At 49.5% G+C, this 24,888-nt stretch overlaps 3 protein-coding genes and 1 long non-coding RNA gene across 12 annotated transcripts in view; 2 read left to right on the forward strand and 2 right to left on the reverse strand.

The window, feature by feature from the left end:
- Position 1: 1 nt before the first annotated feature.
- On the reverse strand, positions 2-14,066 carry cdc14b (cell division cycle 14B). 5 transcript variants are annotated; one of them, XR_015108767.1, is made up of 15 exons: positions 13,801-14,066; positions 12,509-12,599; positions 11,947-12,022; positions 11,572-11,664; positions 11,390-11,466; positions 10,878-10,944; positions 10,640-10,790; positions 10,335-10,565; positions 10,121-10,259; positions 9,148-9,313; positions 8,983-9,071; positions 2,775-2,822; positions 2,576-2,698; positions 601-2,007; positions 2-471 (listed from the first exon to the last, which is right to left on the reverse strand). XR_015108767.1 is itself a non-coding variant. In XM_086173387.1 (15 exons), the coding sequence occupies exons 1-15, from the start codon at positions 13,907-13,909 to the stop codon at positions 432-434; spliced, it is 1,563 nt and encodes a 520-aa protein (XP_086029513.1). In that variant the 5' UTR covers positions 13,910-14,066; the 3' UTR covers positions 2-431. The 5 variants fall into 5 exon arrangements, 3 of the variants coding, with proteins under 3 accessions (XP_086029513.1, XP_086029512.1, XP_086029514.1); XR_015108768.1 differs by lacking the exon at positions 13,801-14,066 and adding an exon at positions 12,742-12,997; XM_086173387.1 differs by having other exon boundaries at positions 601-663.
- Positions 13,163-16,396, forward strand: LOC147218222 (uncharacterized). 3 transcript variants are annotated; one of them, XR_015108769.1, is made up of 4 exons: positions 13,163-13,287; positions 14,302-14,383; positions 14,468-15,932; positions 16,262-16,396. It is a non-coding gene; the product is annotated as an uncharacterized LOC147218222 (long non-coding RNA). The 3 variants fall into 3 exon arrangements; XR_015108771.1 differs by having other exon boundaries at positions 14,789-15,932; XR_015108770.1 differs by lacking the exons at positions 13,163-13,287; positions 14,302-14,383 and having other exon boundaries at positions 14,394-14,929; positions 15,070-15,932.
- Positions 16,126-18,335, reverse strand: prxl2c (peroxiredoxin like 2C). Of its 2 annotated transcripts, XM_086173391.1 has the most exons (7): positions 18,046-18,335; positions 17,371-17,439; positions 17,246-17,299; positions 17,072-17,177; positions 16,856-16,990; positions 16,654-16,780; positions 16,126-16,425 (listed from the first exon to the last, which is right to left on the reverse strand). In XM_086173391.1, the coding sequence occupies exons 1-7, from the start codon at positions 18,226-18,228 to the stop codon at positions 16,296-16,298; spliced, it is 804 nt and encodes a 267-aa protein (XP_086029517.1). In that variant the 5' UTR covers positions 18,229-18,335; the 3' UTR covers positions 16,126-16,295. The 2 variants fall into 2 exon arrangements, with proteins under 2 accessions (XP_086029517.1, XP_086029518.1); XM_086173392.1 differs by having other exon boundaries at positions 16,126-16,780.
- A 3,129-nt stretch (positions 18,336-21,464) lies between these two features.
- Positions 21,465-24,888, forward strand: part of fbxl17 (F-box and leucine-rich repeat protein 17) — a 291,415-nt gene continuing 287,991 nt past the window's right edge. The window contains exons 1-2 of one of the 2 annotated variants that reach the window (XM_086173394.1): positions 21,465-21,528; positions 22,432-22,943. In XM_086173394.1, coding sequence (XP_086029520.1) covers positions 22,452-22,943 — 492 coding nt within the window. In that variant the 5' untranslated portion in view covers positions 21,465-21,528; positions 22,432-22,451. Of the gene's footprint in view, positions 21,688-22,431; positions 22,944-24,888 lie in introns of both variants that reach the window. The other variant, XM_086173393.1, reaches the window with a different exon arrangement.

The following is a 24,888-nucleotide window of genomic DNA, read 5'->3' on the forward strand; positions in this document are numbered from 1 at the left end:
ATCATTATTATTTCTTTTATTCAAAAAAAAAGGCTGATTCTATGTGCTTAGAGCCGTTTGTCAGCGGATTATGAGGTTTTTCATCACATGGTTTTAAAATATAGTACAAAATATATACAAAAGGTCAAACTGAGTATATCAAATGTTAATATATTTACAGTCTTGGATGCGGTAGTTGAAGCTAGCGGACGACAGGAACGAGCTGGACGAGCGACAAGCGGCTGCTCGCCTGAACGTAGTGGAGGCGGACGCTTGCGAGAGCATGCTCGGTTAGCAGGGACTATGAACAACCAGGTAATGACACACTTATTTTGTCGATGCCGTTCCAAAAAAAAAAAAAAAAAAAAAAAAAAAAAATTGCCTTCTCATAACGTAGAAGTAAACGTTCACGTCGTCGCTCCGGGTCCGCCGGGGTCTCCGGTTCCGCCGCCTCACCTCAGCAGAGGCGCTCTAGCTTTGGGAATGGAGTGACTACAAGAGAAGAGGGGGGGGGGAAATGGGGCGTTATCGCAGGAAGGGACGGGGTCGTCGGCAGATACGGGCGTGATTTGATGCACGGCGGCGGGAGTAGGAGGAGTGCTTAGGGTGGGGAATAGATACCATAGCCTTGAAAGTCGCATTGACTGCAAAGAGTGAGCTTTGTGTCCTCGGGGGAGTGCGCGTCTGCGGCGTGCCAGACATGAAAGAGAGGACGAAAGAGATTGGGAGAGGAGAGAAAACAAACATTACAGAAATAGCAGCGTGGCGATGAAACGGCCCCATAGATGGAAGAGCCAGCGAGCGGCGGGCCGGAGCAGCTACAGCCAGTCTGGACTCCCCGGCGCTCGTGACGTCATGCAAGGAAAGACGGGAGAGGGAGGCCGGGGGAATTTCGCCCGACGGGGACGGCAAACGGATCCGTTCGACGAGGGTTAGTCGCTGCTTTTTCTGGATTTGTGAAAAGCGTAGAAGCGGGGTTTGAAGAAAAAAAAAAAAAACGTTTCGGCCGAGACGGCGCCTGGCTGGGCTGCGTCAAAGGTCACAAGAGGAGGCTGTTAAAAGGGAATTATCCGCAACTTGTTTGAATTTTTTTTTTTTTAAAAAAGGAAATCTGTATGCGACCATCTTCCCGGTCCAGAATAATAACGCCACCTTACGCAACTATTTTAAAATGACACAGCTGCCAAAGACCAATTCAAGGATTCTTCAAGATCATTCAGACCTGACGTGAATCATAACGAAACATCACCTTTTGACACGATGTCGTCATTTGTTTAATTTTTTTTTTAAGAATATGGAGCTCAGAATGTGACGTCCATGCAGGTCACGGCTTCCCGCTCGCAGGCGTGGAGCTTAACGACAAAATAACACCTAAGAAGTTTGAGATGGAAGTATCTGCAGAGGCTCTGACGGATCAGTGTTTGACGTTAGCTTCCCTCGGGACGGGTGACGCAGCCCAGCTGGGGTTGTCGCGGCCGTAGAGGACAGCGAGCCGGAATTTCGTCTGAATTCAGAGGCAGGAGCGATCCGGAGTCTTATTTATAACGCCGACAAGGGAGTTTAGCGGAGGGTTGAGGCCCGGTGGAGCGTCAACACGCCCGCCGTGACCTCTTAGCGAGGAGCTGGTGATCAGCTGATGATCTGAGGGGGGCGGAGCAGGAGCAGGAGCAGGAGCCTGACATGAGTGGACTTTGATACGTGAAATGGAAATCTGCCTGCGGGATGCAGGACGAGTCCAGAAGCTCTTTATAAATAAGACCCCAGATCCTTTGCCTTTCCACAGATCCGACTCCCGCTGCCAAAAAAAAACCCCAAAACTCTGTTCGGACTCCTCGGGTCGCCGGGAGCTCCTGAGCTCTTCGGCGTGAGCTTGCCTGCAAGTGGGACTGAGCCACGTTTAAGCCGAGGCGAGCGCCCGTGTCGGCTGCGTCTGCACGGCTGCCGAGCGGCTCGCACAGCGGGCTCCGGTCGCCGGCCGCTACATGCAAGCTGCCTAGGGATCTGACCGGTCGGGGGCGACACAGGGAGCTGGCAGAGAGAAGGGAAGCGGTTAATGTTCACCGGGAGCGGCTGCAGCCGCCCGGCCGCCTTTTCACTGCGAATCAACTTCACATCCAACAAAATAACGAATCGCAACACGGCGAGGAATTCAACATGAGCTTTCACCGCACGTTACAAGGCGTTTGCAAGTTCAGACGGCGAGCTTTCTGTTTCCACAGCGATCATTCCTGCAAGTTTAACGCCGTATACGAGGATCCCGTTCAGACCTGGTTTTATTATCCGCGCTGAGACGAAGAGACTTTAATCGTCCGGATCTTTGCGGCGGCTTACTAACGTGCTACGAATGGCGCCCGAGCCGATGTGACACGGCTCGGGCTCGGTGTGTGTCCTCGCGACTCGACGCCGGGTGTGAACGGGCTCGCTCCACTTCTGAAAGTGAGCGGTACAGATCCGGAGAACAAAAAAAAAAAAAATCAATCGAGTCATTCGGACGAGACGTTTACACCGATTCGCTTTCCTCCACGAGGGACGGAGGATTTTTAACTCCGCCGCGCTTCTCCCGACGCGGCTCCGAAAAGCCCGGGCCGACACACACCTGCGGGCCACTCCGCCGGCCGGCAGCGAGGTCCTCGTCCGCTTCCTGCCGTCCGGGTGCTCGGACAGAGCCAGAGCGGGGACGCCGGCCTTGCAGCCCTGAACGCTGGCCTTCAAGATGACCCTGCCGGAGAAAGGAAGGCGCCGGAGTTAATCCTCGCCGCTGGAGCGACGAAAAGCACGGGAGCGGACGAACTTACTTGAGGGATTGCGACGACGACCTGGTGTGGATCTTATTCTCCTCTTGGCTGCGAAGACACAGGCGGCGTGAGTCGGTGTGTTTTTTTTTTTTTTTGTTTGTTTTTTTTGTCGTCCCCCCCCTTCTTTTCCGAGCGCGAGGGGTGAAGACAAGGCGGGGTGGAGGTTCAGCAGGGGTTAGTGCGGAGGGGGAAACTGACAAGGGGTGTGGAGCAACTCCAGGGGGGAGGCATCATCTAGGGGTTTGTACAGGTTCAATTGGCAGAATCCATTAAAAGTGCGATGCTTCGTGATTTAAGAAGGACGAGGTTCGTGCCGAATCAAATGAGCGTGATTCCTTTCTTGCTTTTTTTGAATTCAAAACACCTTGACTTACGAGTGGAATTTATTCCCGGGCCGAGCTCGCGACTCAGTTTGCGCGTATAAATAAATAAAACTCAAATAAAACGTCCTCGTCGAAATGAACTGAAACGCGACCGATTTGTCACAGAACCCTGTTTTTTTTTTTTATGTTCAGATAAATGTACTTTATAAAGCACAAATCATGTATGAAAATTAACTATACATAATAAAAGAGTATGTTTTTATTCAGTGCACAGGACTGTCTCAGAAAATTAGAATATTGTGATAAAGTTCTTTATCTTCTGTAATGCAATCACAAAAACGTCATACATTCTGGATTTATTACAAATCAACTGAAATATTGCAAGCCTTTTATTATTTTAATATTGCTGATTATGGCTTACATCTTAAGAAAACTCAAATATCCTATCTCAAAATATTAGAATATCATGAAAAAGTATTTCTTGTTTTTTTTATTGCATTACAGAGGATAAAGAACTTTATCACAATATTCTAATTTTCTGAGACTGTCCTGTATTAACCTTGAATATGAGACAAAGATGGTGGAGGAGGTTGGTGGGGTTTTTCATTTGGCGCTCGATCCTTAACTTACCGGCTCCACACTTAATGCTACAATGCTATGCTAAATGTAACATGCTACACTTTTAAGATAAGAACAACTTCATTTATCCCGAAGGAAATTGTTGTGCCAGAGTTTCAAGTAAAACATAACAATAATAGATAACAGTAGGAAGGAGGGAGAATAAGAAATACAATAAAATATAAAGTGTCAAAGTTAAGGCTACCAAGTGTTTTAAGGTCTTAAAAAGTACAAAGATTTGAAGATTCCCTTCGGCTGAAGGAAGAGGAACTAAAAAGTCTGATAGCCTCAGGTAGGAAAGACCTCCTGCTGCGTTCACACTTAATGTCTAAACTCCATTTAAGGACGGAGTGACGCCGCTCCTCTTTTTAAAACCATCAAATTGTCCCCGACCGGCATTGAAAGACTCTTCTGGCTAGCTAACGGCTAGCGTCGCGCCGTCTTTAACCAACGCGATGTCAAACGCCTAACTCAGATCTGGGGTCAAAAAGCAAAAATTATAATCGACCGAGCGACGGCTCGAATCTGGGGAAAACTCCGGCGTCGATGCACTCGTGAGTCAAGGTTCGGCCGGAGAAAGGTCACCGCTCTTTGAAAATAACAGGATAGATCTCGAAACAGCATTGTGATTGAAGAGGGGAATTAAAAGAAAGACAGGGGGCGACTTACAGCGGCTTCAGTTAGAGCTCCAGAGTGAGGGCAGGACTGGTTTTTGAGTGGGGGGGGCCTGACGGGCAGCGGAGCTCACTGAAATCCTAACCCGTCTATACAGAAATGCAGGATGGAAGAAGGGAAGCCATACACAATCCACCACAGGGCAAGGCTACACAGGGAGGAGAGCAGCATGGCTACCAGCCATCTGGAAGGAGGACAAATCCAACAACAAGAGCAAACAGAAGAAAAAAAAAAAAAGAAAAGGAAGGAGACACACACACAGTCTGGTGTTCTTGGTTTTCCACCGGGACTGGATCAGATGGAGGGCGATCCACCCGGCCCGGCATCTTTGTCTATGCGGTTTGGACTCGGGACGCCTCGAGAGCTTTTCGATGGCCTCAGAATGGACGATTCCGGCATCTGACGTTACGGCCTCCGCAGCAAAACCGCTGAGAGATGGGACCTTTCACATCTTTGAAAACGATGATACGTTTGTTGGAGGTGGCAAACGAGGCTTAAATCTCATTCTGAGAAGCGTTAGCGAGGTCGCGTTACCGGTTGTCGCAGGCCAGTGAGACCCACTGTGGGTTTGTAATCAGAAGGGAAAAATACAGTATTTTACCTCTTCAACGAATGACCCGGACCACCTTGGGTATATTTACCCAAAGGAAGGCCTTTGTTTTTAAAAGCGCGCTTTGATAGACACGTGCGTGCTGATCCAGTCGCAGAACCGCTGGATAACAAAACCAAAACACCAGGCGGTGAACAGTGAACGCCCGAACCCGACATTTATAACATGTTAGACACAAAACACAGATTTTAAGGCGGAGGCATGTCCAAGCATACATGTCCTGGGGCGTCATGCCTGTTGCCATGCAATGGAGAGACAGCAGCGGAGATGGAAGGCCGGTGTCGGGCTACGGCGGCTCCGATTCACCGGCGGAATCCGACATGCACTCCGGCATTACGTAACAGAACAAAAGTGGAGCCAGATGGTGAAGGTTCAGCTGGACGGTAGATGTTTGCACTGCACACACAAACGCGCAAACGCCGACGGGGGGGAACAAGAGAGGAGCACGGAAATCTCGACTCGCTCCGGAGAGCCGACCGGGACCCGCCCCCTCCCCTTATCCATTCTTTACAACCCGCTTGGTTAAAACCAGGACCGCACAGATTCACCGTTCAGAGAAAACCCCATCTCCTCAAGCGAACCCGGAACGTAAACGTCTCAATTTCCAATTCTGCGTCCCTTCAAAAGTGCCGAGTCAGACGCTTTCATTCAGCAGTCCCGATCGTTCGCCGGCGTCGGCGATGCAAGCGGCCCAGTCGCCCGAGTACTCAGGATATCTCGGATAGGCCTCGATATCGAAGCGGCGTAGTGCATCCACTGCGTCTCCACTTCAAACCGCAGGCACCCGTTCGCTGGCGCGTCGGCCATTTCTACAGGAGAATGTGCACTTACCTCCAGGATACAAAACCTCACATCTCTCCTCTCTCTCTGCCACCTTCAGCTACCTTTTGAGCGGCAGGCGACAAACCGCCCACACCGCGCACAGGAGGCTGCAGCAGAACGCCACCGCCGGCCTGACGTGGGACAACAAAAGCCAAAACCCTGTGGGTACATCGGCCACCGGAACCCACCCGCCGCCCCTCCTCGGCCTCGTCCGCCTCCGACAGCCGGACTCGTTGGCGTTTACGGTACGCGCCCTTCTGATCCGCACAAACTACCTTCTCACGAGACGATTTAATGGATGGTTTCCGTCGCCGCCGGCTTCTACTGCTGCGAGGATCACATACTGGTGGATGAGAGGGTGAATGCTTCTATATAGAAACACGTGGATGAGGTTTGTTCGGCTCTACGTGACGTAAAAATGACAGGGTGAACAGAGTTGGTTGTGTCTCTATATAATGTATGAATGAGAGGGTGAATAGTTGTTTTTATAGGACATTTAAATGAGAAGGCGAGTATATATGAGATGTATAAATGAGAGGGTGAAGGTTTGTATGTCTCTATATAAACGTAACAATGAGAAGACGCGTGTCTGGATGAATGACAGGGTGAAGGTTTTTTGGTTTTATATGATTTAGGAATGACAGGGTGAATAAATGGTTGTGTGTCTAGATCAGGGGTGGGCAAACTTTTTGGCTCAGGGGACGCATTTTTAGTTCCTTTTCCTAATTCACTTTTTAATTCCTCTTCCCTCAGCCGCAGGGAATCTTCAAATCGTTGTACGTAAGACCTTAAAACACTTGATAGCCTTAACCTTGACAATTTATATTTTATTGCGTTTCTTATTCTCCCTCCTTCCTACTATTATCTATATTGTTATGTTTTTGCTTGAAACTCTGGCACAACAATTTCCTTCGGGATAAATAAAGTTGTTCTTATCTTATCTCATCTTATTGACTTTTAAAATTTGGTTTGATTTGTTAACAGTGTTTATCAGACTTGACTGACATTTGCTGGTTTTCAAAACCTTCAAAAGTCAAAACTCTGACGTTTGCTTGCATTTCATGCACAAACCAATTTTTCCCCTCGTAACTTCACGTCCGGCTCATTCATGTGTGTCAGTGTGTCCACAGTAGAGGCTAAATCACAAAGCTAATCTGTGTCAATCAACTCAGGATAATTCTCAAGTCGCTCCAAAAGGGAAATAATCTCCTGTTTGAGCCCCCGCATTCATTGATCCAATCATTCACATCAAGCATGAATTCTCGACCAATCTTTGGCGGGCCGGATTAAAAAGACCAACGGGCCGGATGTGGCCCGCAGGCCGGAGTTTGCCCACCCCTGGTCTAGATCAGTGTTTCCCAACCTTTTTTTGAGCCACGGCACATATTTTACATTAGAAAAATCACACGACACACCACCAAATAGATACGTCAAAAACATTTTTTAAGGAGTTAGAATGAAACCGTAGTCTCAATTTACTTCGTGTGAAATCTAATATATCTAATATCTGTAGATTCGTCAAGTTGCAATGCAAATTTCCCACTGATGTGCAACTTTTCCAGAACACTTTTTTGCAATGTCCGAAGACATGTCATCAAGATGTCTGAAAATGGTATTATTGGAGAGAACTGGCTATTTCTTTGTCAACGCCAGAGCCGAGCTTTTCTTCTCCAATGATTTTGCCGGCAGGTAGTATTAATGTTTTGCTGTTTGGATTTAGAGACGAGTTCAGCAACTTTATAGCAGCTTTCACTGCTTTCTCACTTGTCTTGGTAGTTTTCAACAATGCTGCCTGTTTGTTTACGCGGATACAAGTACCGTAATTTCCGGACAATAAGCCGCGACTTTTTTCACATAAACAACGATGCGGCTAATATATGGACTTTTGATGGGGGACGCTAACGAGCTTCACGACGCTAAAACGTTTATCCTCGTCACATCGGACCGATGAAATGACCGGGAAATTCTAAGTCCGTTCAACTGCGACACCGAAGAAGACGACTTTGACGGTTTTAGCGCGCAGGAGGAAGCCCGAGATAGCGATCGGCTAGCCGGCGCGGCTTATATTGAGGTGCGCTCAATAGTCCGGAAATTACGGTACTTTTTATTTTAAAAATGTATCACGCAAAGCATCACTAATCGCTCCGATTCACAGATGCACAGGTTAATTCACTACCCGCTACCATCGAACGGGCACGCTGCCCACATAGACATAGGAAGACACATTATTTGCGTTGGATAAATAATTTTCGGACCAATCAGGTGAAAGTGGGCGTTTTTCCACGGCACACCTGATGATCTCTCACGGCACAGGGGTTGGGAAACACTGATCTAGATGATGTGAATGAGAGGGTGAGTCTCTATATGACATATGAATGCTTGTATGTGTCTCTGTTATGTATAAATGAGAGGGTGAGTGTGTGGATGAATGACAGGCTTGTTCGTCTCCACATGAGGTATGAATGAGAGGGTGAATATGACGTGTCAGAGAATATCCGTGTGTCACTATGTAACATGTGAGAGTGATCGGTTGCATCCCAGTATGACATGGAGCGGGTGAGTGGTTGAAATAAAGCATGGCATCCTTCTCCAAACACACAGTCAAATCAATCGGAGGCTCAGAACTTCCTGGCGACTTCCTCTCGCCGCTTCTGGTCTCATCTACATGCTCAGCGGCCCAACCGAGGACTTCCTGCTTCCCCCTCCGCTGTTCCCGTGACTCCCGGCCGCCGGGGTCTCGGGATTCGCCGATTAACTCTTATCACGTCATCTGCAAGCCTCCTGGACGAAAGGTCGCCGCGCCGCCATTTCTAAAATCACGCCTCAAAATGAGGCGGGTTATCTCCGTTCAGGAGATGACGGAGTGGAAAATGGAGGATCGCATTTTCCCCTGATGTGTTTGAGCGATTTAATCAAGGCGACAAACGGTTCACTTCACAACCCGACGCCTTTTAGCCCTAGACCTATAAGCGAGCGCTACAAAAACGGTAGCAGCCGTGGCGTTGGGAAGGCGGAGGGCCGACCAAACCAACACAGATCCATCGCTCGACCCTCGGACAAAAACAGATACCCCGCGAGGTCCCGGTGAACCCTTGTTTCTCCAGAAAGGCCTCCCCCCGGGGAGCGGTATCCCCGGGCGCCGGCAGCTCCAGGTACTTACGATGCTGAGGATCTGGCCTGCCTCTTACTCTTCAGCGCCCGCAGCTTGTCCCCCTGCGTCACACCGTTCCTCTCCTCCTCGTCGTTGTACTGCGGATCACACAAACCAAGATTAGAACGGCGCCGCGCATCAATAAGGGATTACCCGGCGAAACCGATCACCCACCAGTTCCACGTCCTCCCGCTTGGAGATCTTGTTCTTGTTGCTCCCGTTGATGGTGATGTCGTCCACGCCGGAGAGGATCCGGGTCACGGCCACCTTTTCGTTCTCCTGCTCGTTCAGCAGCTTCTCCCGGAAGACGTCCCCCTCGACCCACAGGCTGCTCTGCTTCCTGCGCCACAAAGGGCAAACCCGGGATTCAGGCTCGCGGATACAACTTCGATTCTTAAATGTTCCGATTCTACGATATTCAGTTCGACCCGGCGTTTCTGGGAGGTAAAGCGGCTGTCAATGCGTTTCAGCATGAATGAGATGATCGGTCGTGGTCCTCCTCGCCACTAGGGGGCGCTGCAAGGCCCGACGGATCTGTTTTCACTCAATCCTGGGGGTTGGATTCTCTCGCGGGGCCGTCCCTGGGCGAGAGGCGGGGTTCCCCGTGGAGGTCGCTCGCACATCTGGACAATACGAGGTCTTAAATGAACCTCCTGCATGTGTTTTGATCTGTGGGAGGAACTCCGCGCAGATACGTGGAGAACGTGGAGACTCCAGACACACAGTGGAATCCAATCGGAGACCAATTTGCTGTGAGGCGGCAAGGCTAACCTAACCGCCCTCGCTTGTAAAATGTGATCGTAAAAAACATTTAACCCCCCGCCAACTCATCTAACCGCCTCCCGTCGAGACGCAGCTGAAATCTAGTTTCCCGCCAGCGGCTTCCTCGTTCCTCCCGGCCGCTGCGCTGCCTCCTCATCTTCTCCAGACACCGTGAGTCAGCTGCTTATCGATCAGCCCGTCCCCGGTGTAAACAACCGACGCCGCGCTTATCGCAGCGGGCTTATCCCCGCAGCTACCCGCTCGCTCACGCTAGCGTTTCGATGACACCGTCTGCTGCAGCCGCGGCGCAGGGTGGGCTCCGAAAGAGCTTTTAATCTGGATTAATGCAAATGATTCTTCTTTACAGGTGCCGCTACACACTTACTCCTCTACGAAGTTCTGCTGAGGCCCGATGATGGACCCTGGCCGGCAGATCCGAATCCAGGCGATGGCCTCGGCGGCGGTCAGACGGTAATGCTTCATCATGTAGCAGCCGATCAGAGTCCCCGTCCGCCCGAGGCCGGCTGGAAAACAAAAAAAAAAAAACGAGCGTGATCGACGGGAACCCGACCCGGAAAACCGCCGAGGGCCGGTCTCACCTTTGCAGTGGACGGCGACGGCGCCCTCTGCGTTTTCACAGATGTTGAGGAACTTCCTGACAATGGTGTCGTTGGGCGTGCTCCCGTCCACGAAGAACAGGTCGTGGTGCTCGAAGCCCGAGTCGGTGAAGCGCCTGGCGTCGTACATCTTCTTATTGAGTCTGACCACGCTCGTGATGTTGTGTTTTCTGAAGTAGGGTATGTAGGCCTCCGGGGCGTGCAGGGGGTACCCTGGGGGGAACCGCAAGCGCCCGGATCAATTTCCCGTCCGTCGGCGGAGGGGAGAAAACGCACGTCCGACTCACCGTTCTCTATTTTGCTCTTCGGGTGAGGCCCGCTGAACGCCAAGAACTTCCCGGGAATGATCCAGTTCAGGTCCCCGTTCTCCGCCCTCTCGTAGTGCTCGTACTCCTCCACGTCGAAGCTGGAGAAGTCCAGCCAGCCGTACTGCAAGGCCTGGCGGACGGCGGAGCGGATCGGAGCGGAGGCTAATGTCATTAGGAGCCTGACACAGCAACAACAAATCGTCCGAGGGCGGCGTACCTTGTGAACGGCTCGCAGGCAGTCCAGGATGTTCAGATTGTACATGCAGGTTCCGAATGAGGCGTCCCTGGGAGACACAGGTCCACATCTCAACGCTTCCCTGACCTTTACACTAATATCCTGCCATTGCACGGCCACCCATTTCTTCCCTCTCTGAAAGAGCTCGGCGAATATCAAGCGTCCGTTGGTCGGACGCCTGACTCCAAATACAAAGAATTGCTAAAATAACGATCACATCTGTGCGACCTGCATCGGTGTGGCGGTTCTGGGAGACGCAAACGTCAGAGATTCGATACCGAGCAGCATCCAGTTCGTTTCTGCTATAAAACGGTTACTTGTGCATATAAGACGTGCATTTCTTTGTTACACGGCTGCGTTTTTTTTTTTAATCTTTTGCAGTAACGTACTAGTAATAATCCACGAAGGCGACATTGCAGAAATACCGTCGAATTTTGTGAAAAAATGGGGGCAAAAAAGAAACATTTAGAGCCACCGGATCCGGAGTCGGTTACCTGAACGGAATATACATGGAGTTCTTAGACACCAGCAGACTGTAGGCCTCCTCGGGTGTCATGTTAAGGTGCATCACCTACAAATACAAATCGTCCGGTGAGAAAACGCCTTTAGCGTGACGTCATAAAACCCCCGTCGATCAAAACGGTGTGGATAAAACACACGCTGAGGTGCCACTTACTGCATATGAGCCTATCAAGTAGGCGGCATTGGCTTGTTTCTTCTGGTCTCCGCACGTATAAAAGATGATCTTCTTCCTTGACAGTGTCGTGGACTGTGCAGAGACAACAGTGCAATGATGTGACTCCACAGGCGGCGCTTTAAGCGCTCTGAGCTAAGATTGTAAACCTTCCTAAACACGACAGGACTAACAGGACGCAGAGCTGTTTGTTACAACAGTGTGAGTACAAGTAGACCAGTGACACCGGGGGACACGAATCGTCTTCAGAAACTGACAAGAACGGTTAATTAACTCCAATATTTTGTCACCTACGGATATAAATAGATGCTGACGGGTCTCGTTTCACGCGCTCCCTTTCAGAGAGGTTTATATTACCTTCAGCTTCTTTGTCAACTTGCAGCAGAAGCGATAAAACATGGCAAGGTTGAGGGGACCAAAGTCTGCGTAAAAGCTGGGAGGGAGAAGAGAGGGGAGAGCGTGTCAGAGGGGCCTTTTATGCAAGCGGCGGCGGCGGCAGCAGTCTCTGTGGATCTTCTCTGGTGTCTATATTTAAAGACATTTGATGTTATTAAGGGTCGGATAGAAAAAAAAAGGGCTTTTAAATGTGCAGCGGATTTTGTTTTTCAACCACAGGCAGAGAAAAGGGCACAGGGAGGTCAGGCGTGTTCTTTCCTGAGACGATTTGATCCAGAAAAAAAACAAAAAAAAACCCAATTAAAGCAGTTCTACTGCAAACAACTGCAGCTGGCACTTTAGTTGTGTTTTTTTTTAAATCCCCCAAAGGAAACCAGGAGTTGCTTCTCAAACATCTCAAATCCTGCAAAGTAAAGCAGTGCCAGATTCCCCCTGCGGTGGTGAGGAGCTCTGCAGAATGCGTGGCTGAGAACCCATCCCAGCACGAAAACTGCCAAGTAAATACAGCGAGGTGGTTGCTTACTTTTCATATGCAAGCTCCTCGTCTATGCAGAAGCAGTGTCGCTCCGCTGTGCTCTTGATCTTCTGCTGGAGAATGGCGAAATAGAGTTGATCTGCAAGGGAGGGAAAGCGGGAGCGGGGGGGTGGAGGGGTGACACAGCGAAGAGGTAGTTACACGATTCGGCCGTGCAACTTTTGTCGTCTCCGATTTCTGCCTCCAACCTGCGGCCACACGGATCTCCTCCGGCCTCTTACCCTTGACGAACTCCACGCATCTCGACGGCGCCTCGTCCGCGGTCATCCTGCCAACAACTTTCAACATCGGGGCGTTAGGAATCCGAGCCTCTCCTCGGGCATATTCGGCAAAAATCGCAACGAAGGCACGGGGGATTTAAAGGGTTCGCTATTTCCCTGGAAAGTCTTCTGGACCTCGACTTTGCAATAGTGGACTAAAGTTGGTGCACGAAGGGAGAGGGGAGAGTGTTCTGCAAGTGCGCACTCTGCTAAAAAAAAAAATATCTCTATCTGGCTCCGCCTTCCGGGAATGTCGCACCGCGATTGGCTGTGACCGACAGAAACGGGGCGCCCAATTGGACGAGAGGGCTGTCAATCGAATCGCGCTCCGCCCCTTTCAGTTTAAAGTTATCTACATAGCAAACGCGATAGGCTGCGGGAAAGTTGCCCAAGCGGTTGCTAGGACGGCCCCGCGACCAGTCAGATAGCAGACCGCCCATCCGCGGGGAGAGGGGGGCTCCAGGCGACCCGACTTAGATTGCGTTCTGTCCGGGAGGCAGCTAAAAGGTGACCGAAAGAGAGTGAACTATCGAGTTATTAAACCGGGTACAAGCCGCGCTTGGCTACTAGCTCAACTGCGAGCTCCGTTGTTAGCCTGAATTAGCCTAACTGCTAGCCCTGTTGTTAGCCTGACTGTTAGCTTAACCACTAGCCCCACTGTTAGCTTAACCGCTAGCCAAGCCGCTAGCTTCCACACGGCGGGCAACGTGACGCAGAGCCGAGCTGAACTCCTCGCCGTGATTCGCTGCGCAACTCGCCCTGCCCCCTCCGGGGCGAACCCGGCTCCGGTGGCGTTTGTTTTGTTTTCCTCGCAGTCGTGCGTGGAGAACACGCACCGTAGATAAAGAAAAACAAACGCCATGTTTCGGTAAATAACAACAACAACAACAACAACAACGGGTCTTGAACGCATCCTTGATGATGCGCAGCGGCGTTTTGACGCGGCCGCTCCGTCGCGGCTCTCCCTCCCCGCCTCTTCCCCCCCGGAGTTGACGGGGTTCATCCCGCACAGCCTCTCACCTGTGATCTCCATGTAAATATTCGCGCTCGGCTCCGCCTCCGAGCCGCGCCGAGCCGCGTAGCGCTTCTTCCTCGCCTCGGCTCGCCGCCTTTCCCTCCTGCGCTTCATGTCGCCTTCAGGGCTCCGCGGCTCCACTTCGCAGTGCGGCCGCGGCGGCGCGCCGTGTCCCGGCGTGTCTCCGCGCTCAGGCCGGCATGTCGCGCTCCTGCAGCGGGGGCGACCCGCGTATGCGCCGGGGTGCGGGAGTGACGCCGTGCACGGCCGCCACAGCCTCTCCGGCGGCGCTGACGTCGGAGCGGCTCTCCGAATCCCCTGCATGTGACGTATCGGGAACGAGACGTCCGGCGCCCACCCTCCGCACCCCGGCCGCTGCAGCCGTGGAGGGAACGCACGGGAAAGAGTGTGTGTTGTGTTCAAGATTCAAAGTGTTCATTATCTTGCGTTTCCCTGTGCAATGAAATCCTTACTTTGCTGTCCGCTGTGTATTTGGATTTGAACAGGCAATAAATAAGCATCGTATACAACGGTGAACGGTGTTGGCAGTGCCGCTTGGTGTGCAACTCACAAAGTGCAGGTGCAACGGTGAGTGTGCTTTAAATGACTGTAGTTCCATTTAAAGTGCAGAAAAGAAGAATGAGCTACAGCTGTTAAGGATTCTGTTCGCAGGATCCGATGTTAATCCATCGCCATGCTTCCCGCCAGGCACACGCTGTTATTTCTTATTTATGAATATGGAAGCCATTCATCAATCACGTCGATTATTCCCTCGTAACTGTCAGCGCTACTGTTATCAGCAGTAATTCAAAGCGTTTATTCTCACATGCACAGTGAAATTCCTATTTTGCTGTCCACAGTGCCTTTGAATATGTGCTGATAGGAAGAGAGTAAACATTATTATGAATATGAACAGTGCAATAATAGATCATGTCTCCCTCCAAAACCCTCATTCCCCTTCTTGTCTCACTTTTTTTTCCACAACCGGTCAAGGCGGAAGGCCGCCAACATCGTCCGAGGTTTCTGCACCAGTAAAAGGCGGTGTTTCCTTGTTCTCACGGGTGATGTTGGTTTTCTGTAGATCGTAAAGAGTGTGGTCCAGACCTGCTCTACACGGAAAGGATCATTCAACAAGTGGGTTGTGATTTGGCGCCATAGAAAGCACATCTGACCTGACTTCACCCGACATGCCGCAGTCGCTTTCTTCCCCTTTGATGGGAAATATTTTGAGTAATCGCAACAATAACTGAGGCTTAAACATATAAATGTTGTAGGTTGCAAAACGTTGATGGATCACAGCTAAAGGCACACCTGCGGGCGGTCCCGGTTCACCTGACACGGTTCTGAACCACTTTATTGTTAATTTGTGTGTTACTTAATCTCCGGGGCAATTTGAGGAAAAAAAACCCTTAAATCACAAGCTTTCCACTTTCTGTTTCAGCCTTTAACAGCAAACAACACCTTCTGTGTGTTAGACGTTATGTGGGGCGGCTATCACTCGCCCAATCAGAAGGTTGGAGGTTTGTTCCCCGGCTCCTCCTGTCTGCCCTCGGGCAAAACACTGAAGTTGCTCCCGACACTGGTTCGCACCGTGCGTGGCTTGTAAATGAATGTGAGAGTAAGTTGAAGTAATTACAGGGAACTCTCAGCTTAGAGTCATCAATTCCTACACTTCTGACCAAGAACCTGAACAATCAAGACAGTGATGAAAATGTATTTGATGCGCACAGGCTGATATAATATATTCACAAACAAATTCTTCATCCAAATTTAGGCGTTTGTCTTTGAAATTACTATATACCCAGGGGTTTACAAACCCCTTAACACTTTGAATCTCAAAAATAGACTAAATTGAATGAGTGTGAAAAGATATCAAACAAAGCAGTAGATAGAAACACGGGGAATGTTTATGTAAATCACAGCAGCTATTTAAAAAACTGGTCGGTTGTCGAAAATATCTTTGAAAATCATACGTAGGCTCGCGCTGGAACATGCATTCGCTAAATAGCGTCCTTCACACACTTCTTGGAAGTTTGCATCAGCCTGCCGCCCCACCGACGGTTATCAGCCAGAATCCCCGCACAGCTGGACATCAGAACACCGACCAATCACGAGATGGCGCGAGAGGCAAAGCAAGGTAGCGATCGCACTTTGTCAAGAAGAAAATTAAGAATTATTGCAATTGTAAAGATTTCTCCATTCGCTATTATTTTTCAAATAATCCTCAGTGCATAGTTTTGTTGTGATTTAATAAGATAAAAAGGTAGAGCGGTCAAACAGGATAAGACATGATTGTAAAAGCTTGTTCCCCCCCCCGTCCAATCAAATGTAAAGGAACGGTATTGTTTATTGCACGCAGCCAAGTGAGTTTTACACAAACAGTGGGGTCACAGTAATAACCCGATCTATGAGGCGGAGCCTTATGACTGTTGTTGTCCTCTGAAAAGTAACAACCCGTTTCTCCAGAGCGGTGCGAGGCGAGGGTCCAAGTGGGCCGATATCACGTCCCGCGTCGGTGCCGTTTGTTTGGCAGCCAATAGGCGGAGCCGTCGAAAGTTGGATGTAAACAGAACCCTGACCCAGTTCTGAGGAAGATTGTGGCAGATCTCTTTCCATGGGAGCGGCGCCCCCTGCAGGGCAGGTGACCCGATCAGATTTGGGTGTAATACTTTACAATAAATACTTTTTATTACAAGGATACTCAACAAATGTGGTATAATACTGTAGAATGACCCCCAATTGCAGAGGCGGTGGACACGAATCCGGAAAAACCCTATGTGTGTGTGAGCTGAGCAGACCAAACGTGCACGGTGTGTGTGTGTGTGTGTGTGTCTGTGTGTGGGCAGCCAGGCGCCTACACGTGGATGATCTTGGGTTGGTCCCTGAAGTCCAGTGTCTCTTGAACCCCGGCCAGCTGCAGGAGCCAGTTTATGGGCATGTGGTCCAGGCGGTTCATGTCCAGGTGGGAGAAGTGGACCTGCGATCCTGCAGGGTGAAGGTCACCGTGAGCGGGGAGGAGCTCCTGCCAGGATGTGCGGAGCGAAGGGGAAAACAGCTCACCGGGTCCGGCGATGATGGCTCCTCCTTGCTGGTGCAAGTCACCCTGGAAGTCGAACGCCGGGCTTGTCATGGCTCTCCATATGCTCCTCATCTGGCCCATGAAGGTCCCGGACTTCACGTGAGGACTGGGACGGGCTTCGCGTGTTAAAAGACGGGGAGTCAATTATCAGCGTGGGGTGAGAAGATGTCAAGATGATGGACTCATGGGCGTCTTACCCGAACCCGTGAACCTCTCTTCTCTCTTCATCCCGAGCTTCTGGTAAATGGTCCTGTCGGGGTCCACGTACATTTCGTAGGGAAACCCCGTCAGAGAGCAGAAAGGCTGGAGAAGAGATTCGGATCAGAACCCGGGTCGAGGCGAGCGGCGCCGACAACCTTGATCCACCTCACCTCGATGTGGTGATGACCGGACTGACCGATCACGACCAGCCTGATGTCGGCATCCTGAGAAAACACACAAATAGCGATTTAGCGATGTTATGGATCCCTGACGGTGTTGCAGCGAGGGGACCCACCTCCAGGGCCTTTTTGGGGATTCTGCTCAGGTCGTCCACGTATTCTTTGCAGCTGTAACACAGGAAATTCTGCAGAGTGGTCGGGGACCGGTTAGAGCGGAACCAGTGCTCTCACACTTATCATCCGATCTCCATCCATCCACAACAACGAACTTCAAACCCTCTTCTTTGAAAAAGCTTCGAGTTAGTGTTAGCTTAGCCTCTAGCTATGCTGCCACGGGCTTATTCCGATATCCCACGGTGCATCTCGTGCACGTCCTTCGTATTTTCTCACAGATTCCCGGGGGGCCGTGGCTCGATCTACTGCCGCGTCTCTCCAGACCTCCACCCTTGTTATTTATTTTAGGACTATCAAAGCTGTTATTATTTGCGATGGATAATAAGTGCGTATCCCTCCGACCCTCAAACCTCCTCTGTCTATCACACCCTCAGTCGAGGCAGAAGGCCGCCTGCGCTGACCTGGGATCCGTGCAGGGGTTCCCCCGCACATGTTCTTCACCTGAGATGCCAGGTTTCTGCAGATCATCTTAAAGATCGTGGGGGTCTGACATGAACGCCTAAAACCGCTCAGCCTCCACCTGGACCTCCGCTCCAGGCCGGTAAACGCGTCCCTGCAGCACCGCGGAAGCTCCGAGTTCCACTTGAAAAACTTTGGTTGTTCAAGCTGCTTCCTACCCGCACGAAAATGATGATCGACTTCCGGTCCCGGTACAGACTCCCGAACGGAACCGGGTTCCCGTCTCGATCGCGGACCGCGCAGTCCTCCACGTCCCGGAGCTGCAGGGCGGCCGGCGGCGCGTCGCTACCCGGCTCTGCCCGCGACACTTGGCGGGTGACGGGCGGCTCCAGCGCCGCCATCTTCAAGGAGCTATTTCAGGAGCGCGGCTTCCGCATGCAAGAGCCCCCAGATCCACGCCCAGGAGCTGACGTGACTGCACACACACACACACACACACACACACACACACACACACACACACACACACACACATGATGGTTTTAGTTAGAACCTTGCATGTCAGCTGTTGCCTGCTCTCTGTGTTTGTGTGTGTGTGTGTGTGTGTGTGTGTGTGTGTGTGTGTGTGTGTGTGTGTGTGTGTGTTGCCCAAGGGCACTTCGACACGAAGCCGGAGGGAATCGAACAACCCCGTGATTGCAGGAATATTGATTCTAAGTTCAGATTTCATTTCGATCGACAAAACTGCCATTGTCAAGAAGAGTGATATTACTTATACAAACGTCAATCAGTATATAAACACTGCTCAAAAAAAAATAAGGCAACATCAAAATAAGACATCCTAGATCTGAATGAATGAAATATTCTTATGAAATACTTTGTTCTTCACGTGCTGATAATAGAATCACACCAAAATAATGAATGGAAATCAAATGTATGAACCCATGGAGGCCTGGATTTGGAGTCGCACTCAAAATAAAAGTGGAAAAACACACAACGTTGATGTAATGTCCTTCAACAAAGCAAAATGAATCATTCTTCCTAAGTGAGCACCTTGATTTCACACAATTTTGATTAACTTGGAGTTACATTGTGTTGTTCAAGTGTTCCCTTTATTTTTTGAACAGTATTTATTTATATTCAAGAGATTCAAAGTTTATTGTTACATGTGTAGAAATGTGTTTCCCTGTACAGTGAAATTCCTATTTTGCTGTCCACCGTGCATTTGAATATGTATGGATAAGAAATAACGATAGTGTAAACAGCATTATAAATATAAATATGAACAGGATTGGCAGAGCAATAAGACATTTGAGTGCAGCTTGGTGTTCAACTCACTAGGATGAGTGCAGTTTAAATGGGCAGTAGTTTCATGTGCACTGCTGCATGTAAAGTGCAGAAAAAGAAGAATAATTGTCAGCTGTTTAGGAGTTTGATGCCAGTCGGGCAGAACGACTTCTTTCGTCGTGCCGTTCTACATTTCACACACCTGGACCTCCGGCCGGCGGAGGGTACATATATATGTAATTTGGGGATAAATAACTGTAACGAAACCAAACGAACGAGCAAGTTGGAGTGCTAAGGTCAGTGTCTAGAGGAGACTGCAATGCTCCTAAAAGAAAGTCTGCCTTTTCTCAATCTGCCTTTTCCTGTAAAGCTATAAAAAAATGGAATGGGCTTCCAGACAATCTAAAGAACATGACTGATTTTCACACCTTTACACGGGCCGTTAAAAATTGGATTCTGGAACACCAAACATGCTCTGACTGTTAGATTTCCAGATATCGGTGTGTGAGTGTGAATGATGGAAAGTGCATTGAAACGATAGGGTGATGAAAGACCTGTGTAAGTGGAGACCATTTACCACCACTACTTCTTGTTTTTCTTTGGCCTTTTTCCTTCAGGGGTCACCACAGCCAATCAACCTTTACCAGTTAACCCTATTCTCTGGATCCTCCTCTCTCACGACCTCCATCAATCTTCTCCTTGGTCTTCCTCTGGACCTCCAATATATTCACCCTCCCTCCTCTGCACATGACCCAACCATCTCGGACCTTCTCTCCACCGTCTCCTCCGCCTTTCCTTTCCTTCTTGCTGATAGTCTTCTATCTCATTGTACCCCTGACACTTTTCTCCATCCGTTCCAACCTGCTTGAACCCGTTTCTTTACTACTACTGCTAATAATGATAATAATGATAATGATAATAAACACAGCTGGATCTATGTTTGAAAGAAAAGGCATGCGTCATAAAATACTGTATTACCCACCAGCTTAAGAATCATGCAGAATGCCATTTTTTAAATACACACGACATAAGTTATGCTTTTGTTCTATTTCATAAGATTTGAATCTGCCTGAATGCTAAAAACAACCTGTATTCATGTGGGTTTTTTTCGTCATATTGTGTCCGGGTGAATGTGACACAGCGTCAGTGTCGACTCTATGAAGTCGAGGGATCGGAAGAATCTAAGGAAACGCAAAATTCAAGTCCAAACTCAGAGATTACGGATATTAAAAAATCCCACAAGGGTCCAGGGAGGTTGTTTCTAAGCTGAACAGGATGATTTTTAGACACCAGAGGAATCCAAGTCAGATGCAGATGAAACCTTTAACCGACAGATGTGACGAAAACAGGTCAGATATTATCTGGCTTGTTTCAAATGACACATCCAAGCCTCTCAGTAAACACACACAAGACTGGATTTGTGTCATTTCCAGTTCGTATATCATCCATTTTGAAATGAAAGCAGAACCTTAATTAACAAATGGTCGCTGTTTTCTGTCATCTATTTATGTCCGCAGGGCACTGTCGAGCAATTTATTCAATAGTTCATATCAACAGATAAACGACGGCCAAGGAGGGAGATTTTATCGTTTGGGAGGTGGATGGCGGCCAACAAAGCGCCGTCGGCCGATAAAAGATCACAGAGCCGATGTGTGTGATCGGCTCATAAACAGATAAGAGATGAATACGACGAACAATCGGACACATTTTTAGCAGAATATAATATATATTATATGTATAACATTTCTCCGATTGCACAAAGCACACTTTTACGTGTGCTGTGGAGGTTCTCAGTCATCCAGGTCTTGGTGAATTCTTGTCGAAACACTCTCGTCGTGGCCACTGCACTCGGAGCTGCTTCAAGTGAAGAAATTCAGAAGATTTCGACAAGAATCTACACTTTCAGTTGCTGCGCTGTTTTTGTCAGAAGTTATCATACTTATTCTTGTATCTTTTGTACATATGATAACTGTGTTTGCAGTGCATATTTTAGGTACTAGTTTGTTATTTTTGTTTTGCTGCTAACGGCTGTTTATCGGTGCTCAAATCCCACATTTGACAATAAAACTAGAATCCTTGAAAACGAGGACGTGTTGAAGTTTGTCCCCTACCGGCTTCCGTAGATGTCAAACGATCCGCGCTGCGTTATTTCTAAAAAAAAAAGAAGGAATTATTCTTACGGCTTTTCACCAAATCGGGGTTATATAAAGTCAATCGAGTCATATAAAGAGCTTGGTAATGTTTACGGAATTTTAACAGTGAATTTGTTTTTTTTTGTTGATTTTTGTTTCCCTCTCCACCGCAAGCGGTTTCCAAATCGCGTTCTGGAAATGTCCCTCGTCGGCTTCCGTAGCGGTGCCCTCTCGCTGCGGAAGTGTTGCCTTGAAGAGCAGCAGCTGTCCGGAGCTGCCACTGTATGTTTTGTTTGTTTGTTTGGTTTATTTTTTTCCTCTCTCTCTCTCGGAGGGGGTTGAACTACAACCCTTCGCCTTCGCAGGGTTCCTCTCCGCGTGTTGCCGGTCAGCGCTCGGTGTGTATTATGTGAGCCCGGTGCGGGAGCGCCCTGTGGACCGGTGAGACATGTTTCCCTACACCGGGGCTAACGTAGCATCCTGGGGATGGAGACGGCTAGCCCGTCCGGGGGGCTGCGGGGCATCGCGTCGAGATGGCGGGGGGGAAATACGAGCCTTTTCCACGACCATCCGGTTCGAGTTGACGCGCTTTTCTTGCGTGCAGCCGTCTGCGGCCGCGCCGACCCTCCGGGCTGCAGTCGCAGCCCTGACACACGAGAAAGTTTGGGGGGTTGATTCCTGCACGGTGGGCAGGAGGACACCCGGCTTTGCTTTTGCAGAAACAGCACCGGGGCTGGTCTTTGTCTCCTTCTTCTGGTCCACCCTCCTGTGTGCCAGAGGTTCTTCCAGGTTCACTGGAGCATCATTTCTGCACTGCTTGCATTGCTTCTAAGTCATCTAAGTGATTCTTATGTGACAGCAAGTTGGGGAGAAAAGGCTCTCGCAGGGATCTGTAGCAAATAAATAGCCACGTAGAGAGAAGGGACATAGTGGTAAATGTAAAAATCATCGAGAGCTTTCCGTCAAAGAACTATAATAGTGCTCATATATGATACATTTAAAATGATTTCCCTTTTTTTCCCCTTCCATTTATCATTTTTCCCCTCCGGTTTGTCCGGGATCGTCGAGCGTGCAGGCCTAACTTTTCATTTCCTTTAAAATGTGACAACCAATGTATGAAGTAGATGTTTATCAGTGTTGTAAAAGCTACGGCCGCCTCGACTGACGGGTTCCTTCTCGTCGCAGAGTTTCCTTGAATCATCTATATGGGCCATCTTCTCTCGAAAAATGGTTACCGCCTGAAGAAAAGGACACGCAAGCTGCATCACAGGAAGAAGAAGAAGAGGAACTGCCTCCTGCAGGGGCCGTGCATGCTGTGCTTCATCGTCCACAGCGGCGGCAGCAGCGGTCTCGACGACGACAGCGAGCACTCGGAGGCCGTCGCCAACGGCAGCGGTTGCCGTCACAACAGCCTCACCGCCATCACCGTCCCGGGCGTCGGCGGAGTCGGCATCGGAGCGGCGGCCGCCTCCAAGCTCGCCGAGCGATACGCGACGCTCGCCTCCCCGGAGGACTGCTCCAAGTTCCTGCTGACGCCGCGAGATCTCGCCATCTGGGAGGGTCAGGGGCGGAGCCTGCTGTCGGCCGTTCCCGCCAAGCTGATCCCGACCCCGGCGCTGTTCCGAACGGCCGGGGTGTCCGTGGCTCTGCCCATACCTGTGCCTGTGCCCGGCTGCACCGGCGACTATACCGAGATGGTGAGCCATTCCACCTCACAGCTGTTGATGGATATACATGTTCTCCAGTACAAACACTCGTAGGAGGTTCGTTGGAGACCCTGAAATGTCCAGACCAGGATCAGGACCCGTGATTGGTCCGGGCCCGGGTGAACCCTGCCTCTCGGCCAATCAGTAACAAAAGCATGAATGCATTGTAGGCATTGTCTTCTTCTTGTTCTTCTTGTTTGGGATATCCGCTTGAGGGGTCGCCACAGCTAGTCAACCTTCTCCATCAAACCCAATTCTCTAGTTCCTCCTCTCGAACCTCATATCCGCTTTTACAACGTCCAACAATCTTCTCTTTGGTCTTCCTCTAGACCTCCAATTCCAGCATCCGCCTACCAATATACAGTATACCCTTGTTTTTCGCGGGGGTTACGTTCCAAAAAGAACCCCTGGTAGGCAAAATCCGTGAAGTAGAAACCTTTATTTTTTTTTACAATTATTATACAATTAAATACTCTTATTATACATTGCTGCCGTCGTCCTAATGTTTATTCTTCCTCCTTTATGGAACGAACGGAAGATTCATTAATTCCGCAATGCCGACCTACAGCAGCATAGCTTTTACCTTCCCTTAGCATGTCCAGAAGTTTAACTTTATCTGCGATAGATAGCATTTTCCGCTACCTTTTGGGCCCTTTTGTCGGTCCAGAGCGTTTTGTCAACATTATGGGTTTTAGAGAAACTTGAAACTGCGAGAGAATTTGCACGTACGTCATGTAAATTTGACAAGCTGTTTTACGTACGTGTACATATTAAACTGCAACGTTATTGACGCACAGGTAGAGAAGAAGCGGAGTGACTTTTTAGCCAATCAGAATGCAGAACACAATGCGCCATGCAAATCCGCGAGGTAGCGAAATCATGAAAAGTAAACCGCGTTATAGCGAGGGATCACTGTATTCACTGTCCCTCCTCTGTCCATGACCCGACCATCTCAGTCTGGCTTCTCTGAGCTTCTCTCCAAAACACCTAACATGTGCCGTCCCTCTGATGGACTCATTCCTGATCCTCTCCATCCTGGTCACTCCTAAAGAGAACCTCAGCATCTTCATCTCTGTGACCTCCAGCTGTGCCTCGTCTTGTGGTCATTGTCACTGTTTGTAGATCATCTCACCACCGTCTCCTCCACCTCTCCTTTCCCTCTGGCTGATAGTCTTCAACCTCATAGCACCTCTGACACTTTTTCTCCACCCTTTACAACCAGCTCGAACCTATTTCTTGAACTCTTTTCCACACTCTCTCCTACGCTCTGGACTGTTGACCCCAAGTACGTGAAATCCTTCAACTTCTCGATCTCCACTCCCTGTATCCTCACCGTTCCACCTGTGTTCTTCTCATTCACAGATATATATTCCGTCTTGCTGCCTTCATTCCTCTCCTTTCCTAAGCATTTCTTTACCTCTAGATGTTCCACAGCCTGTTCCCTGCTCTCACTACAGATCACAATGTCATCTGTAAACCTCATGGTCCATGGAGATTCCTGTCTAACCTCATCTGTCAGTCTGTCCATCACCACTGCCAACAAGAATGAGCTGATGATCCCTGATGAAGCGCCGCTTCCACCTCGAACTTCTCTTCCAACCACAGCACACCTCACCACTGTTTCACTGCGAGCATACATGTCCTGCACCAGTCTAACATACTTCTCTGCCACTCCAGACTTGCTCATACAATAACAGAGTTAGGGGCTACTCTTGTATTGTTGATGGAAAATATAGTCACAAATACGCTTGAATACATATATTCTGTCTTGCTGCCCTCATTCCTCTCCTTTCCGGAGCATACCTCCACCTGTTCCTCAAGCTGTTCCCTGCTGTCACTGCAGATCACAGTGTCATCTCTGCATCGTGTCGACAAACTTTTTCCAGTCATCGTCCCAATATTCAAAGTCCCTCCAGTCAGTCCCAGACTCTTGCCT

Source organism: Fistularia commersonii, chromosome 26 (genome assembly GCF_037954325.1).
Source record: "Fistularia commersonii isolate RoL2024-O1a breed Wild chromosome 26, RoL_Fcom_v1.0, whole genome shotgun sequence".
In the NCBI taxonomy this organism is placed as follows: domain Eukaryota; kingdom Metazoa; phylum Chordata; class Actinopteri; order Syngnathiformes; family Fistulariidae; genus Fistularia; species Fistularia commersonii.

What these genes read in the sequence shown, in the direction of transcription:
- cdc14b (XM_086173386.1), bottom strand. Translation starts at nt 13,909, where the DNA reads ATGAAGCGCAGGAGGGAAAGGCGGCGAGCCGAGGCGAGGAAGAAGCGC. An exon ending in AGTTGACAAAGAAGCTGAAG is followed by an intron (nt 11,665 to 11,946) that starts GTAATATAAACC and finishes GTCTCTGCACAG; the next exon opens with TCCACGACACTGTCAAGGAA. An exon ending in GCCGGCGGAGTGGCCCGCAG is followed by an intron (nt 2,008 to 2,575) that starts GTGTGTGTCGGC and finishes TCTCTCTGCCAG; the next exon opens with CTCCCTGTGTCGCCCCCGAC.
- prxl2c (XM_086173391.1), bottom strand. Translation starts at nt 18,228, where the DNA reads ATGGCGGCGCTGGAGCCGCCCGTCACCCGCCAAGTGTCGCGGGCAGAG. An exon ending in CCGGTCATCACCACATCGAG is followed by an intron (nt 17,178 to 17,245) that starts GTGAGGTGGATC and finishes TCTCTTCTCCAG; the next exon opens with CCTTTCTGCTCTCTGACGGG. An exon ending in AGAGAGGTTCACGGGTTCGG is followed by an intron (nt 16,991 to 17,071) that starts GTAAGACGCCCA and finishes TAACACGCGAAG; the next exon opens with CCCGTCCCAGTCCTCACGTG.